Source organism: Glycine max, chromosome 4, assembly GCF_000004515.6.
Source record: "Glycine max cultivar Williams 82 chromosome 4, Glycine_max_v4.0, whole genome shotgun sequence".
NCBI lineage: Eukaryota > Viridiplantae > Streptophyta > Magnoliopsida > Fabales > Fabaceae > Glycine > Glycine max.
In genome coordinates this window covers 8,867,025-8,885,779 of record NC_016091.4, presented here as the reverse complement: position 1 = coordinate 8,885,779, position 18,755 = coordinate 8,867,025, and the positions used below count along the sequence as shown (strand labels likewise).

Here is an 18,755-nt window from a genome sequence, read left to right as displayed (position 1 = left end):
TTTTAAATATATCACATTTAATAAATAACATTTTTTTATTATTTTGATCACATGCATACATTATTGTAATTATAAAAAATATTCTAGATAAATTAATTAAAAGTCTTGTATAAAAATTCATATAAGATTTAACAATTCAATTAAACCAAATATATGGTAGTTTTCTTAATTGTTTATATAATTCTGTCAAATTTTCTTTAGATAATTTTGGTGGAAAGTAATTAAAACTGAACAATAAAAAAAAGGAGAAAAAATTACAAGTAGAATGATAAAAAAAAAAAGTTGTTTGATTTAATTACCTAAAAAATGGTAGTATGTCTTTTATAAATAAATTTTGAATTATATTTTAAAAAACATTAAAAATCAGCTGACATGGGGGCGAGAGCGAAACGGGGGCGAGGGCGGCCACACTTGGTGCCTCAGTCGCCGGTAACTCATCTTCCACCACTGGAATCATCAGTGAAGGAAACTCTGGTTCGATCAGATGCTGGAATTACTGAAGATCTGCATGTGAATGCTGAAGATTCTGAGGAGGAAAGAGATGTAGAAGTCGAAGATGCAGAAACCCTAGAATCAATTGATAATCGTCCTATATCACCAAAAGCTGAAATCAAACCTATGGATCCTCCAAAGCTATGGGTGGATGCTGTTAGCGACAACCGCAACCCTTCAAAAGGGTTATATATGGAGTATGTTGCTCCTAATGTGGTTAATGGCGAAGTGGAGATTGAGATTGAAGAAGATGATATAGCCACTGAGATGAAGTTTTGGGAGACGACGCTAATTTTGTATGCTTTGGGTGAAGATCTTAGTATGAATGCTGTGAAAAGCTACATGGTGAAGATGTGGAATTTTGTTAAACTCCCAGAAATGTATTACCATGACGATGGATATTTCATCCTGCGATTCAATTCACATGATGACATGGATGTTGTTTTGATGAAGGGCCCATACACAATAAGAAATGTGCCATTGTTGCTGAAGGAGTGGAAGCCAGACTTCAACTTGCAAAGAGACATGCTGCGAACACTACCTCTTTGGGTCAAGTTGCCGAAGCTACCATTACATTTGTGGGGAGTTAAGAGTTTGAATAAGATTGGAAGTGCCATAGGTGTGCCCTTGGTAACAGATGAGTGCATTGCTAGTAAAATTCAAGTGTCTTATGCTCATATTCTTGTAGAAGTTGACATTACAAAGACCCTGGTGAAAGAAGTTACCAACAAAGACTGTGAAGGTAGAAAGATAACACAGGGTGTAGAGTATGAGTGGAGACCATTATATTGTGAGAAATGCCATAAATTGGGTCATCAATGCAAAAAGAGTGGTATTCAAAAGGAGAAGCAATGGAAGCCTAAGACAAAACCATTTGATGAAACAGTGGTGGCTAATGCTACTGCACCATCAGATATTCATACTAGACATGAAGTCATAAATGAAACAGGGGTGACTAATGCTGCTGTGACTCCAAAAGAAGGCCAATTGAAGATAAATGAGGAGGACAAAGGAGACACTTGGACAAGGGTTAGCAAGCCAACTAGAGACAGAGGTAAGAGTAAGATTTATACTGAATCTACTTCTGATGTTAATTGTATGAATGGGTTTGAGGCACTAAGGGTTTTGAATGACTCTATAGTGGCCCCTGATAGGGGTCCATGATAATCTCATGGAATGTCAGGGGGTTAAATAAATCAGGTAAGCTTCGAGAGATTAGCTCCTGTCTCTCCAATTTAAAGCCTGATATTATGATATTACTAGAAACTAGAGTTAAGGAGACTAAGGCTAGTAGCACAAGAGAAAAGCTTAATTTTCATAACATCTATATTGATAACTATCAGTCTAATGCTAATGGCAGAATTTGGGTGTCTTGGGATGATATGAAGTTGACTGTGCAGAAAATTAGTAACACAGATCAATTTATTCATTGTGGCATTTATGATAATATGGGAAAGTTCAAATAATGGCTGACTGCAATATATGCTCAAAACCAATTAGAACACAAAAGAGTGTTATGGAAAGACCTGGAGCATTTGCATAGTACTATTCAGGGTCCATGGTGTGTTATTGAGGATTTTAATAATGTGGCTAGTGCTAATGATAGAATTGGTGGCAGGTTGGTTACTAAAAATGAGTATATTGACTTACAAGAGATGATGAATGTTGTTGGCTTGAGTGAAATGGATAGTATAGGAGATTATTTTACTTGGAGTAATAAACAAAATGTGGGAACTATCTACTCTAGGATTGATAGAGTGTTGGGGAATGTGAAATGGTTTCAAGACCATTTGGATTACCACCTGAAAATTCTGCCTCCTAGCATTTCAGATCATGCTCTGTTATGTGTGGAAGGTAAGATACAGCCCAAGAATAAAACCAGAAGATTCAAGTTTTATAATTGTATGGTTAATATGTTAGGCTATGAGGAAGTGGTTCAGAATAGTTGGAATAGGCCTATAAGAGGTACTCCTATGCATGTTTTGTGGCAGAAACTCCAAAGACTTAAGCCTGAATTGGTTCAACTTGGCAAGAGCATGACCAATACCAAACATGAATTGGTTAAAGCCAGAAGAGATTTAGAATTAGCCCAAAATGCTACCACTCATAATAGGATGGATGGCAACTTGATTGATACTGTGAAAAGGTGTACTGATAGGGTGATTAATTGGAATGAAATGGAGGATAGTATGTTAAGACAAAGAGCTAAGGTGGATTGGCTTAGAATGGGAGATGAAAACAATGCTTTTTTTTCATTCTATCATCAAGTCCAAGCATCAGAATAGAAGTATGAGTATTCTACAGAAAGGTGATGGGACTATTCTTACTAAGCAAAGTGACATCCATAATGAAGTGATGGAGTTTTATGGAAAGTTAATGGGATGTACTGCTAGTAATTTGAGGCAGATTGATATCCAAGCTATGAGGGATGGTAAGCAAATTACTTTTGACCAAGGAGTTTTTCTTACTGCAACAGTTACAGAAGCTGAAATTGTTAAAGCTTTGCAGGGAATTGGTGATTTGAAAGCACCTGGTATAGATGGTTATGGGGCAAAATTTTTCAAAAATAGCTGGCATATAGTAAAGAAAGATTTTATTGCTGCAGTGAATGAATTTTTCGAGAAAGGATCTTTATTAAAGGATTTTAATACTACTCTTGTGACTCTCATTCCTAAATCTATTACTGCTAAGACTGTCAAGGATTACAGGCCTATTGCAGTTTGCTCTACTTTTTATAAAGTGATCTAAAATTTTTTGACTAGGAGGCTAGGGATAGTGATACAGGATATTGTTCATACTAGCCAAGCAACTTTTGTACCCGGTCAAGTCATTCACAATCATATTCTCCTTGCAACTGAGTTGATGAAGGGGTATACCAGAAAGGGTGGGACCCCTAGGTGTATGATGCAAATAGACCTCCAAAAAGCTTATGATATGGTTGACTGGGGTGCCTTGGAGGGGGTTCTTACTGAATTTGGTTTGCCTAAGAAGTTTATTGGGTGGGTCATGAAAGTCATTACTATTGTGAATTACAGGTTCAACATTAATGGAGAGTTGTCTAATGTGCTAGAGACTAAAAGAGGCATTAGGCAAGGGGACCCTATTTCCCCTTTGCTGTTTGTCCTAATGATGGAGTATTTGAATAGGATTATGGTCAAAATGCAAAGAGATCCTAACTTTAATAATCACAGCCAATGTGAGCGATTGAGGATTACTCATTTGCCCTTTGCAGATGATGTTCTTCTTCTTTGTAGAGGTGATGAGAAGTCTATAGAGATGATTCTAAAGGCTTTCAGTTTCTTTTCTAAGTCTACAGGACTACAGATTAATCCAACAAAGTGTAAGGTGTTTTGTGGTGGCTTGAATTGTGACATCATACAAGTTATAAAGAAGATCACAAGGTTTGAAGAGGGAACTCTGCCTGTCCGATATTTGGGGGTTCCTTTGTCTTGCAAGAAACTCAATGTCCATCATTACCTGCCTCTTGTGGAGAAGATAGTGGGGAGAATCAGACATTGGTCCTCTAAGTTGTTAAGCATTGCAGGTCGAATTAAGCTTGTGAGGAGTATTATCACTGCTATAGCTCAGTATTGGATGAGTGTGTTTCCTATACCAAAAAAGGTTATTCAGAAAATTGATAGTATTTGTCGATCGTTTATTTGGTCTGGTAGTGTAGAGGTGAAGAGGAAGAGTCTTGTGGCTTGGAAACAGGTTTGTAAACCTGCTAGATGTGGTGGACTAAATTTGATTAATCTTGAGCTGTAGAATGTAACGGCTATGCTTATATGTTTATGGAATATCTGTTCTAAGGAAGATAATCTTTGGGTAAAGTGGATCCATGCTTATTTCTTAAAGGGGGACAATGTCATGAGTGCAACTATTAAAAGAAATAGCACATGGATACTAAAGAGTATTATGAAACAGAGGCCTAAAGTTAACAATTTGCAGTTGGTTTGGATTGAAATGTTGCGTAAAAGGAAATTCTCGATGAAGCAAGTTTATATGGAATTGGTGGAGGATCATAACAGGGCTGATTGGTTTAGGTTGTTGAGATATAATAGAGCTAGACCAAGAGCCAATGTCACTTTGTGGCTTTCTTGTCAGAATCGGTTGGCCACGAAGACTAGATTGAAAAACATGAATATGATTCAATGTAGTTTGTGCAGCCTTTGTAAAGAACAAGATGAGGACTTGGATCACTTGATGTTTAGCTGTAGAGTCACAAAAGCTATTTGGCTGGAGGTCCTCAAATGGATGGATATTGATCACACACCTCAAATGTGGAGGGATGAAGTGAGATGGGTTATGCAGTATACGAAAGGAAAAGGTTGGAAAAGGGGGATTCTGAAATTAGCTTTTTCAGAGGTTGTTTATGGTATATGGATCTATAGAAATAGAGTTGTTTTTGAAAATGATAATGTAAATACGAGTATAGCTCAAAGTATCATGGATACAATAGTGCATAGAGGGTGGCATTATCCCAAGTATAGGGCTCATATAGCAACAATGTTAGTATAAGTCTGTTTTGTCGGTTTAGTGAGCTGGATCGTTTGCGATCGCTTTGTACTTCATTGAATTCTTGAGATAAATATATACTCTGTTATTTCAAAAAAAAAATTTGAATTTAAATTTATTTGATAAATCTTTTAATTATCAATTAAACACTATTAATGCAGTGAAATATGTCTAATTATAACAATCAAATGTTCAAAATATCAACCAAAATTCAATAAATTATGATTAGTATGAAAACTAGTGTTTAATGGTATATTTATATTTGGTATTAATCTTTTATTTTAACACAATACGTTAAAATAATTTTTATTATATATTACTATATAATTTTTTTAACTTAAATTTTTAAACTAAATTTATTAATGTGACTGAAACAAACAATAAGGGATAAATAAGAATGTGCATCTAGGTTTATCTATTAAAAAAAACAAAATTAAATTTACAAAATAAAAAATTACTAATTTTCAAGTCATAATCCTATAAAATATCATATTTTTTTAGAGGCCTATAATATAAAATAAAAGATAAAGCACAACTTTAATCAACTAAAAATATATTATATCAATTTACACGATTTTTATATTTATATTTAGCATAGAAAATTCTGTCAAAAAAAGATCTACTATATAAACTTTTAAAAAATAGAATAAATATAATTAAATTATTTGAAAAGAATAAATATAAAAATGCCACGTCACAACAATTCGTAGAATAAAATCTTCTTTTACTTATATATATATATATATATATATATATATATATATATTACGCACGTCCCTGGCTAGGTGAACAAATAGCCAACAAGATAAATAAATCTGGCTACTATTTCCAATAAATATTATTAAGGGTAGTTTAGAAAGTGTAATTTAGTTTTTATGTGAAATCAATATAATTAAGTGAATTGAACTCACTCTCTTAATGTGTGTGAGATTATATATTTTGGCTTATATATCAGTACAGGATAAATTTGCATGTATTGTAACAGAAAGAGTTATAGTTGTCTTTTACAAGTTGCGAAACAAGAATAAGACAATTGTTAATCATAAAGGTAAACAACCTTGAATCGCTGGACAAGTCAATGTCGCAAAAGATATTTGCAGCGATAAAGAACATTTTATAGTTTCTTACAATGATAACAATCCAAGCGAGGATTGGATTTTTTACTCTGGTTGTAAGTTACGTATGTGTCCTAATCAGGACTTCTTTTCAATAAATGAAACTGAGTCCAAATACCAATTAAAACTCAGTCCAAGGGTCATGTTTTGATGGGCAATGATTCTTCCTTTAAAATTATAGGTATCGCTATACCAAAAAAGATTTAGATACAAAATTTAAGTGAAATTTTATTAATTTCCTAGACACTAGACAATAAGATGTTTTAAATTTCATACTACATTGTACAATATTATAATCAATAATAATACAATCAACATTACTAGTTAATGATACTGATTGAAAAAAAGGACAAAATATCATTTAAGAACATTTTCTTCAATAAGTTTTTTTTTTCCATTTTTTTATCTTCTCAAAATGGATGTTTCATATTATTGTTATTGTTATATGATAATCTCACACTTTCATTTGGTCTATGTGATTCACTGAACTGGACCTCTTGGAGCCAATAATAATTTTGGTTGGTTGGATTAATTTAATATTGAGTTTTGTTTTTTCATTATATGATAATAACAATATATTATTGGTTCTACACAAATTGTTATTGGTCTCTATTTTTCCTTGAAATTATCCTTCTATCCCCAATTTTAAAATTTTCTCATCCTTCTCTCTTCCCTCTTTCCCTTCCTCCTCTGATTTTGATATATTTTGGGGGGGTTTGTATTCAATGAAATCAGGATTTCATTGTAGATTTCTCTACAATGGAATCACAATTCCGTTACTTTATTTTGGTTTTGAATACCACAAACGAAATCATGATTCCGTTGTGTGTTTTGGCAAAACTCACAACGGAATCTCAATCTCGTTATGTGTTCCGACAAAAGTGATTCTGTTGTGATTTTTGGGAAAACCCATAACCGGATCATGATTCCGTTTTGGTTATATAAGTTTTTTTTATTTTGTTATTATTTTCAATAATTAATTTATTATTTTACTTTTTGTTATTTTTTATTAATAGTTTAACTATTTTTCCTATAATTTCATATGGCTCGAACCAAACATGCTTCATAGTGGCTCGACGTGATCTCTCTCATGAAGGCCAGGGCCCCTCACATGAAGGGGATGATTCTAGAGAGAGGCATTGAAGGCTAACTGCATCAGCATGCGGCCGATGACATCCGTCGACAGAGCCAAAGCCAAACACAGAGCCACAGGCAGAGGCACGCCTATCTGACAGGATCATTGGACCTCCATTTGGAGGAGGTCCAATTGATTTGTCATTGATCCAATCTTATAGGAACCATTGTGTTGATCATGTATGGATTCAACATCCACGACCAAAGATGAAGCTCGTTAGCCACGGTGGCCAGATCTTACCACTTCCTATTGAGCCGATGATGAGGGCTTATGTGTTGCAATTACGACACGGTACACTATTGCAAACAAGGGCTTCATGAATGTCCTTGTGGAGAGGTGGCAACAGAAAACCTCGTCCTTCCACCTGCTTGTTGAAGAGATGACCATCACTTTGAATGATGTGTCATGTCTCTTGCCCCTACTTGTGATAGGAAGACCCATTAATCATGTCCCCTAAACCTTCAGTAAAGAGGCAGTAAAATTATGCTCATGACTTGCCTTGGCATTCCGATAGAGGAAGGGGCTATAGTGGCGACCACCGTAGGTGCCAGGGTTAGGTTGACATGACTAACAAACCTATATCACCTGTACGTCCAGTCAAGATCGTACATGTGGGCTACCACAACTTATCTTTTGCACTTGGTCGACATTACGGTATTTGACGACCAATCCTCGACTCACGTCCACATCATCTACCTCTTTTACCTCAATAACCTAGATGACTGCCACCAATACACTTGGGGATTCACTGCACTGGCGTACCTATACAACCATCTCTCCTATGCGAGCTAATACACCAGCAAGCAAGTTAGAGGTTACATGACGTTAGTCATGGTTAGCAAATAATTGTTTAATTGTGATTATTTGTATTTTTATTTTCTTTATTATTGTAACTAATTTTTTTGATAATGTTTTTTATAGTCTTGGGTGTTTGTGCATTTGTCCACTGTTGTCTATTTCGAGCCTAAGACTGGTGCTTTGGATGACCTAGTAGCCAACATATGGAAGCCAACACAAGGCACTGGGCAGACTCATCCGATTAGGGAGAAGCTGGATGAACTCGAGATGAATGTTGTCCCCTAGCATACCCTTTTACTTGGCTTCATTAAGTGAGGGACATACGTGTGGTCCTATCTTCTAGAGTGGGTGCTGAGGTAGTTTGGTCATGTTCAACACATCCCACGTCATCCACCGTAGCGTCTCACGTATAAGGCTTTTGATATGGTGTGGGCGAAGTGGCAACTGTGACATCCTGGAATTTCTACCCGGAATTTTGTAAGTATTACATTTAAATGATTATATATATATATTCTTGGTAGAAGTATGTACATTGGGGGAGAAATACGTGGGTTAGACTAATTAACGAAGAGTAACCCATAACTAGACGGTTATAGATTAATTCGCAATTAATTAGTCTAAAAATTATCGTTTTGCGTACAACTTATAATTAAACAAAACCAACCTCTGAACCACGCTCAGGGTCTTATTCTGAGCATTTTGATATATATATTGCCTACCTTTGAAAATGGGCCCCGACGGGTGCAGAGAAACGCAAAGAACTGGAACCGGAGAGGCGACATGCAAACCGAGGCAGGATTTCAGCATCCAAAAAGGTCCAATTTTTTTCTTCTTTTATGGCTGAGTATGTGGTCAATTCAAATAAAGGTGGGCCCTTTTTGCTCCTATTAAAAAATGACATGTGAAATTGTTTTTAAAAAGAAAATGAAAAAGAAAAGAAAAACCATTTTAAAAGCCAAATATTCTCTCTCTTTCTCCAAAAACTTCCAACACAACTCTCTTTTTCTTCCTCCACGTTTCTTTTTCATTTTCTTCACCACCATTGTTGTCTCTCTTCAAGCTTCAAATCCCCCTTCATTTCCACACCAAATTGCAAGATAAAACTGTTTTTGGAGTCTAGGAGCCTACCTCTACCTCGTGGGACCTTCAATTTCAGGAAAGGGTGGACTTCTCCTCACTTGAAATCTGTGGGTGTTGGGTTCTTGGGAGCTATAATGGGTAGTTCTACTAGGTTATTGCTTTAGGGTAGTTGTTTGTGAAGGAAATTGTTGTAATGATGCTAAACTTGACATGTTTAATGTAAGCAAAATTGCCCATGTTGATTTAGGGTTCAATAATGATGTTTTGAGATATATGTGTGCTTAAAATGTAGATAGAAAACTGGTAGAGAGGATGGGGAGAGTTAGCTTAGAGTTAAATGTGAGAATGATAGTGTTGTAGGTGGAAAAGTGTGAGATTTTGAGGTTTAGAAAGCCAAATTTGGTGTTAGTGGAAATTTGAGTTTAAAGTGAGTTGATTCTAGTTTAGAATGTCAATTAGGACTTGTAGGAAAGCTTGGTCAGAGCAAATGAGGAAAATTAGTGGCAAATGTGAAAGAAAAAAGCCATTTATAATGTAAATTGAGTGTTGAGAGGTCAAATTTTGAATAGGTGGAGATTTTACCTTAAAATTAGTTTGAGCAAGTCTAATTCAATGTTATAGACTTGATGAAGATGAGAGTTTACCCCAAAATCACCCAATTTTCATTTTCACCTTTCAAACCTTGAAAATTCACTAAATTTGGTGGGTTTTGGATACCTATAATTTGCTTTAGCTTGGTTTGAAGTTTGTTTTTGGCTTGAACATGATTTATACATGGTTTAGGACTTGTAGGATCCAATTTGAATGGAATTGGATGCATGTAAGCTAGATTTTGAAAATCTGCAAAATTATGCAGAAAAGCTGCCCAATCATGCAGCAAATCTGCCAATTATGTAGAAAAAAAACTAGTTGTTCAGTGCTAGTTTTTGCTGTCACGGGAAAGGTACTATATCTCGTGTTCTAGACATTCTTTAGTAGATCCCAACGGTCAAAACGTAGATTTCTGTATTAGGAACCCCCAGTTAAATTTTCAAGGCGATCCAATGGTTAACGAATCAGGGATGAGGATTTTACTGAGGTATGTTGGTAGGAAAAACTCTGTGGAATTCGAATGAATCTTGTGTAAAGATTTCTGCCTCCACTCTATTTTTTTCCAAGGTAGTTTCATGTCAAATAGAATTGAATTGATTTGACATTGTGAATGTTTGGAGGGGTTGATGGGGACCCGATGCGGAGAGGAACGAGGAGAAGAGCTACGTACGTGTACGTGAGCTTAATTTAAAGGTGGGCAACTGGGGATGGTGTGCTTATGCCTGGGCTTGTGGAAATGAGATATTTGTTTTGCGCCATCACCTGATCGCCACCTAGTACCACATATGACGGGTGCCCCATAACCCAATAAGCCCTGTGTGAGAAAGTGTGGAAGAGTCAGTTTTCCAACTTTTATTAGTTGACCATAGAGTGGTACCTGAGGATATGTCGCGAGGGTCATGAGACCTTGGGGACGTCAGGTGGGGTGCTATTGCCCAAAACCAAGCTTGGCCAATCCCGACCCAACCCGGGCATAGTCAGCCAGTGAGAACCTGTGGCGTACCTCAGCAGGCTAGCTCCTGGCAGTCAACCAATAAAGGAACAAAAGTCCACGAAGCAGGAAGGCTTGTGTGGCGGCTGGCCAGCTATCTATCTTGTGTTTTTATCTGAAAAATTCCCTCTGGTAATCGATTACAAGACATTGTGTAATCGATTATAGGGTTTAAAAATTGAAACAGAACGTGCAGTAGCTGCTGGTAATCGATTACCATTTGTGTGTAATCGATTACACAATGTTATATGTTGCTGGTAATCGATTACCATTTATGTGTAATCGATTACACAATGTAAATTTTAAGTTCCAATGTGCAACAGCTGTTGTAATTCATTTTTGGGCACTCGTAATCGATTACATACTTTGGTAATCGATTACCAGAGAGGAAATCTCTTGAAAAAGACATTTTGTCAGTGCGTAGCCGTTATGGGACGCATTGTATTGTTACCTGTGTAGTTAGATTTCTTGTGAAAGAGTCTACCCCCCTTTCTTTTATCTCTTGTAGATCGCGATGGCAGCGCAGTTGATCCATGATCGCGTCGTGATGGAGTGCCTAGAGGGTGTTTGGGAGACCCTTGAAGGCAATGAGAGGTGCCAATTCCGTGGTACAGTTCGACTCACTGCTACTTCGCTAGTACATCCGGAGCAACCCGCACGCACACTTCAGCAACCTGTGGAGTGGATACTACCTACGCCTACTCCATATCGACTAGTTGAGCCTGCTCAATTGATAGAGGTGTCATCCTCTAAAGAGGATCTTGAAGAGGACCCAGAGGAGTTATCTCCTGAACCTGCTATGGATGCCCCTGACTTACCAGAGGATGATGAGGACCCGCTCCCTGATGTTTATTGTGGCTGAAGCCACCACAGTTGTTACCTTTGCTCTGGACAGTTTTTGATGATGAAAACAATTATGTTTTATCTTATTATTTGAAAAAGAAATGTTAACGAACTTTATTTGAAAAGAGTTTATCGACCGCACCTTATTATTTCTCACGTGACGACCCAAAATGATGGCTGATATTTTTTTCTGAAAAAGAAAATAGTTTGGAGGTTATAAGTGATCAGAAAGAAATGAATCCGAATAGAGTTGTGAACTGGCCACTCAGGACTCTATAGTGATAATTTTCTTTTTGAAATTAATTATCGTGAAATAAATAACCGTGCGGAAAAAAAAATTTCCCATGGTTTCTGCTATTTAATTTATTACTATTAAACCAGTCATTATTTAGGGACGCCATAGCAACAACATGTTATTCCACTAGAGATTTTGTGTCACCTAGGGGTCCTTGGGCTTGTATCCCTAACTATCTACCTTGGTTTTATCAGGTTTCCTACCCATATGTCATTCCGCCAAAGGAGGGAGAGCCACCACATCCTCCTGTACATCTACCCCTTGGGCAGCTACTGACAGAGTATGTACTAGGTGAGAAACTACTCTTGCCAGATAAATCAAAATGGATTTTGTTAATCTTCTTTCCTGAATTGTCACTTAAAAAATATTTACTAATTGAATTTTTTCTTGTAGGATCGATTCTAGATGGCTTCAGATCCCATGCAAAGCTTGCTAGACCTTTGCTACTAAAGTCCGAAAAGATGAAAAACATTTTTCCTATATCATTGTCGGGTTTAAGCTTCATAAACTCTTATTCAACACAACCATCATTGACGTAAATTGGTTGACGGTAAAAAAAATCAACTAAAACTTTGTAACATCCGATGGCGTCAATAATTGTATTCCTTAAGACATCTAGCGACATGTGATCACTTATTGTGATGACTTGAGGACCACTAGGACATTCACACAATATCCCTTCAGATGATAAAATTATGTCATCATTGCAATACACAAGAACAGATACACTCTCCATGTTTTAAGCAATATAATGAATATCAAGTAAAGATGTTGAGTTGCATCAAATCTCTACTAATGTTTATATTAGATGATCTATTGTTCTCTCATGACCTATACCATATCAATAGTTGAGATAGCACCAAAAACATAAATGGTTTAAATTGTGTCTATATTTAATACGGTTGGTATGCATATCAAGAAAAATGATTATTGTTTAGTAATTGTGTATTGGAAAAAGTGGTGTTCAATCAATACATCTCAGAAAAAAAGCAGTCTCAGCCAATAAATGGACAATAAATGCAGTGTTGCAGTATTCAATAAAAAGACACATTTAAGCTTCACACAAATGTGTTTTTCTTCTCTTTTTTTATCCCAATGGAATCACGATTCTGTTGTGGATAATTTTTTTTATTATAATAGAATCACAATTCCAATATGATAAAAAAATTATCCACAATTGAATCATGATATCATTGTGTTAAGGGGGATGCCGCAAAATATAATAACAGAAATCATGATTTATTTGTTATGTTTAAGGCTCAAAAAATGGAAACGTAATTCCATTGTATATGAATACAATGGAATTGTGATTCCGTTGAGAATAAGGGTGTGAAAATTGGTGCGTAACGGAATCATGATTCCGTTGTGTGTTTTGTGTAGCAAAATCGTGATTCCATGGGAAGGGTGTTTTTGAAATAAAAAAGTATCAACCCCTTTGAAGGGGCTAGGAATAATTATCATGAGGCCAATAGTAACTCTCCTAATAATATCACACTTATTTGGGCTCTGCGTCTGATTCACTATACTGGGCTTCATGAAGTAGTTCGATTAATACTATTGGGCTTGGACTGCTAAAGTTGGGTTTATTATTTTATTTTAGCACTGTATTTCATTTCTTTCTTCCAATTCCAGTTTTCCATAGTTTTTTGGTTTTTAGTACTGACAACGGATTAATTAAATTTAAGAAATAGTATTTTTCAAAATACAAATTAAATGACATATAATTAAGGTAAGTTATATGAGACATTGACAAAGGTAGATTAAGAAAGAGTTTCACTTTTAGCAACGAGTGTACTCAAATTAATTTAATATATAAGAATTAATGGATTAATAAATTACAAAATTATATAATTCTTTATATAAATAATTGAATTTTTATATATGAAGATGACACTACTACTGATTAACCTTTTAAAAATTAGGTTTTAAATTTAATGAAAACTTTAACTATCTTAGCTAGAATGCTTACTTTTATTTGGTGGCTTGACTATGAGAACATTGAGAATACGAGAGAAACGAGTGTAAGACGCATATAAGACTATAATAATATGTACTTTCCTTACGTACTTCTACCGATTAATTTATTTGGAATTTGCTATGAGATATTGAGATATTCCTTTGGTTGACGGGTGTCCATATTCAAATGTTAGTGTGTTTTCAATGGAAACCTCAATGAAGAAACCGTTTTTTCTTACAAAATTCAGAGTGTTGAATTGCTTGATGGAGATTTGGACACACTAGATAAGGAGGGCGAGCTCCAGTTATCACTCATAATCTTCGATTACTTTTAGTCGATAACTTGCTTGCTTCAATTTCATGTTTACAAGTATGGATCAAAACTCATTTTATGTATTTCTTACACTTTTTGACTTTGACATCAAAATATTTGTGTAGGTGTATGCAGGTTTCACTTTTCAATGAAAGCCGTGGTGGCTCATTAGAATTCCCCCAAAATTAAGCTTGAAGTATTCACATGCTCATATATAATACCTTTGAAAAATCTCTAATATATGAAATCACTCACAATTCTCTTATTTATTTATTTGGAAGAGAAATTAGAGTCTGTTTTATTTATTTATTTGGAAGCGAAATCAGAGTCTTATTGAGGAATAAAAACTAATAATTTATTAAAATCACCAAACCAATGAATTTTTTTTCGTAATTAACTACCTCTAATTCTATAGTATATATGTTAATTAATACAATGGATTAATATATTTATTTCAAATCTTTGATTTACATCCAGTGACTTTGATGCTAAGTTATTATATATATATATTATTTAAATTAAAATGTTTTTAGCACGTAAGATGTGATATAAGTTACAAGTAATTTTGGTTGGCTTTTAATCATACGATGCAGGTTTGATCTTTGTTTATGTGCATAGAGTGACCACTTATGCTTTGAGAAACTGCCCCATAATAGGCACTTTATTTCGTTGGAAACTAGTCGCATTATTTTTTTAACTAAATAGATTTTTAAGAATTTTAATCCAATTTTTTAAATTTCGATATAAATCAAGTCATAGATTCCTATCCACTATCCAGTATCCAGTAAAATCTCAAAATCATCCCTCGAGGATTATTTGTTTTTTTTCTTCCTTCTGACGTAATCGAACAGAAGATTTTAGAACACAACGCTAAGACAACAATTGACCGAGGTTTATTTGGTCGGAAGGGAGGGGTCGGTGAGGAACAGAAATAAATATGTATTCTCAAATCAAGAAAAACATAAATTATCACAAAAACAAAAACAGTACTACTAATAATTAAGAAAGTTTTGAATTCTTTTTTCAATACCTACCTAAAATAAAAGCTTTATATATCCTCTTTAGGAAAATTTCCGTCCCAATGAAGCTGCAAGCAAGCAATTAAGCTACCTCAGGAAGCAAAGTCTATGGCGACTCCTTCAAACCCCAAAACCAAATAGTAGAATAAAATCATAGCACGACCCAATTCCAAAGAAGTTGAATACTTTAACCACCCTCTTTTTTTCCTTCGCCACCATTATCCAAAACGCCCCAGTGCCTTACGCTACTGCTTTTTTTGTAACAGCCATATCATTAAATATTAATTACCAGAGTCAAAAGAAAACAATGAGTATGCATGTACGGTGGGTGGCTATTATTAATTAAGACCAAAACCATCCAAATTCTTTGCTTGTACACCTGAACCCTAATGACCACTTTCACACACTCCATTTTCCACCATGACCTTCTTTTTCTTTTCTATTTCTTTCTCCTCACGGAATTTCCGCCGCAGGCCACCGCGCAGCCTCCGAACACGCTGACGCCGCCGCCGCAGCAGGACCGCTTTACGAGGCTGAAGTTCGACAAATCCATGGCCATCGTTCTGCTGATCCTGGTGGTGGTGTTCTTCATCCTAGGGTTCCTCTCCGTGTACACGCGCCAGTGCGCGGAGCGCAGGATGGGAGGGAGGTTCGACCTCTCCATCTTGATCTCGCGCCGGCAACGCGGCCTCGGCCGCGAAGTCATCGAAACGTTCCCGACGTTCGTGTACTCCACCGTGAAGAGCCTCAAGATAGGGCGCGCCACGCTAGAATGCGCCGTGTGCCTAAACGAGTTCGAGGAGGATGAAACGCTACGTTTCATCCCCAACTGCAGCCACGTGTTCCACTCCGACTGCATCGACGCGTGGCTCGCAAACCACTCCACTTGCCCCGTCTGTCGCGCCAATCTTACTTCCAAACCCGATGACCGGTGTTCTGCTCCTATCCAAAACCCGGATCCGGAGCAGCCCGTTTTAACCTCATCAACCCGACCCGAAACCGTGGGTGCTGATTTGCTTAGTCAGAACCGTACACCGCCGCGACCATGGTCAACGGGTCTTAGTATCGCGAGTTGGTTTCCGCGGTCTCACTCGACGGGGCACTCGCTGGTTCAACCCGGGGAGAATTGTGAACGGTTTACGCTGCGTTTGCCTGAGGAAGTGCGGAACGAGCTTATGCTGAGTCGCACCAAGAGTTGCGGCGTGAGCGTGACGTTCACGCGCGAGAATAGTGGAAGGAGGGGTTACAGGGCAAGGAGCCTTGGTAGCAGCCTCAGCCCTCACGTGACAAGAAACAGCACCAGTCCTCACGTGAGGTGGTGGTTTTCTCGGCCACGCTCGATTAAGGATGATGTCGGGGAACGGTCTTCGGATCGGTTATTCTCCACGACAAGGGATATTAGTGAGGTTTAGATGCTTCATTTTTTATTTGGTGGCTAAAAGTCAAAGATGATCATAATATCATTACTTTCACAGTTTCACAATGGCTTTTGCTTTTGCCATTTACCAAACCAGCCTTTGTGCTCATGTATATAGTTACATTTTTATTTTTTTTTTGTAATTTTTATATATGCTGCAGTAATATTTATTTGTATGGTTTTGGAGTTTGGAAATTTTGGAGTAATATTTTGTAATTTTTATGATTACAATGGCTTCTTTTCTAGGATTTTGTAAACATGAATAAATTTGAAAATATGAAACATTTGCTTCTTTTCTAGTCTTGCTGATTTGATTTGAAGATATGCTTATTTGTGTTAGGGTCTATTTGGTAAAATTTTTTAGAAGTATTTCTTGGAAAAAAAAAGAGTTTCTCTATAAATTAAAATGATTTTTTATTTAGTTAATTTTTAAAAATTCTCTTATATAATTTATATTAAAAAAATGGGAAAACATTTACAAATTAATTAATAAAAAATTATTTTAATTTATATAGAAGTTTATTTGATTCCGTTCTTCTTATTTTATCATTCTATATAGAAAAACTTATCCATTAATCTTTTCATCCGTTGTGTGCCCATCTTACAACATTAGCACTTAAGTACCGAAAAACAGAAGACGTATAAAGACAGTAGTAATATTTTTTTTAAGAACCTATAGTGCTGCCATGCTCTATAGGTTATATGTTTTCTATTCTGAGTTCTGATTGGTTAATATAATAATTTATGAGGGTTATCATGGCTTTATTTAATATATTTATAGTGTACTGGAAATGTTACGATAATGCAAAAGGTCAATAGTTTATTTATTATTTATTATAGTTATAAAGCAATTATATATACTATTATGAAGTTATTAATTATTATCTGGATTACTAGTACAATTATAAGAGAAAGAAGGATATATAGCAAGTGTTATTATAGAGCAGTTTATTATTAATTACATATGGGCTGTTATTTGTAAATAAATTCAGACTGTATTTATACCCCTCTTACAGCAATATTATTTTCTCTCGGTGAATATCGCGAAATCTATGGTGAAACGAATCCTACGATGAAGCGTTATTATTTTTTTTTTATTAGGATGATCCTTTGAACAAAATAATTTAATTGACCCCTATCCATATTTCAGTGTTTTTGCCCCAATTTTTTTTATTTATGGTTTTTTTGAATCATGTCATGTTATTTTTTATTTCAGTAATTTTTTGGCTTTTTTATTTTCAAAAGTAAAATAAATTGAATTTATCTATTTCTTTGTTTGATCATCATCTTTAATAGTCAGTTCAAGTGAGTTTTCAAACGATATAAGGGTGATTATTATATAATTAATGCCATCGATAATATAACATATTAAATAAAAACTACATTGATAAAATATGATAACGACGTTACTGAATTTTTAACAATTAAATTCCTATCAAATGAAGAATGTCTTATAGTATGATTGACATGAAGTCGTAATTAATTAAGAATGAACCTTGCCATATTATATAATTCAAAAAGAAATATTAAATGAAGTGTCACTCGTTTAACAGAATCTTTAAATTAACCAAGTCATTACTTGTATCAGAAAGCCCGATGCTAATAATTATATAAAATATATAAATTATAAATTATTACAAACAATAATAGTGTATATTTAACAATGACATAACAAATGTCTCACAAATTCACAATATTCTTATAATTCTTGTGACTCTCGAACATCGACTCTTGTTCATAACGATTTTTTTTTAATTTTAAATGCCAAATTAAAATATTTTGTCTCTATTCTAATGTTAAAGTTTGTTTTAGAAAATTAACAATTATATTTTTATCCTTTTTAAATAACTAAAATAGAATTGAATTAATAATTTTTATTTGCTCCTTCGTTAATTTGATATATATATAATGTTAATTTTGATATATCAATGAATTACTAGATAAATTTGAATTAATGTAAAATTTTATAGAAATGATAATGGGTTTTAGTTTAAGGGTATATTTTAAATTAAAATTATCTAATGAAAAAATGATCGAAAAGTATAAGAATTGGTATACTTATAACAATATAAATTGATCTCCCTTTCTCTCTATATACTATAAAACAAATACCGTGTTCTCCCCGTACTATACGTATATTAATACAGTTCTACATTTTTCTAAACATTGGTCAATGAGATTTTATGGTCTAATTG

The 18,755-nt window shown here is 35.1% G+C and overlaps 2 protein-coding genes across 2 annotated transcripts; both read left to right on the top strand.

Annotated features, from left to right (window-relative positions):
- The first annotated feature begins 2,147 nt into the window (after positions 1 to 2,147).
- LOC113001405 (uncharacterized) lies at positions 2,148 to 2,777 on the top strand. Its single transcript, XM_026128092.1, has 2 exons — positions 2,148 to 2,346; positions 2,413 to 2,777. The coding sequence occupies exons 1-2, from the start codon at positions 2,148 to 2,150 to the stop codon at positions 2,775 to 2,777; spliced, it is 564 nt and encodes a 187-aa protein (XP_025983877.1).
- A 12,224-nt stretch (positions 2,778 to 15,001) lies between these two features.
- Positions 15,002 to 16,859, top strand: LOC100815936 (RING-H2 finger protein ATL38). The gene has a single exon (XM_003523754.5). The coding sequence runs from the start codon at positions 15,533 to 15,535 to the stop codon at positions 16,553 to 16,555; it is 1,023 nt and encodes a 340-aa protein (XP_003523802.1). The 5' UTR covers positions 15,002 to 15,532; the 3' UTR covers positions 16,556 to 16,859.
- Positions 16,860 to 18,755: the final 1,896 nt, after the last annotated feature.

Coding starts and splice junctions, on each gene's coding strand:
- LOC113001405 (XM_026128092.1), top strand. CDS start 2,148: ATGATGAATGTTGTTGGCTTGAGTGAAATGGATAGTATAGGAGATTAT. Junction 2,347..2,412: donor TGCTCTGTTATGTGTGGAAG/GTAAGATACAGC, acceptor TTAATATGTTAG/GCTATGAGGAAGTGGTTCAG.
- LOC100815936 (XM_003523754.5), top strand. CDS start 15,533: ATGACCACTTTCACACACTCCATTTTCCACCATGACCTTCTTTTTCTT.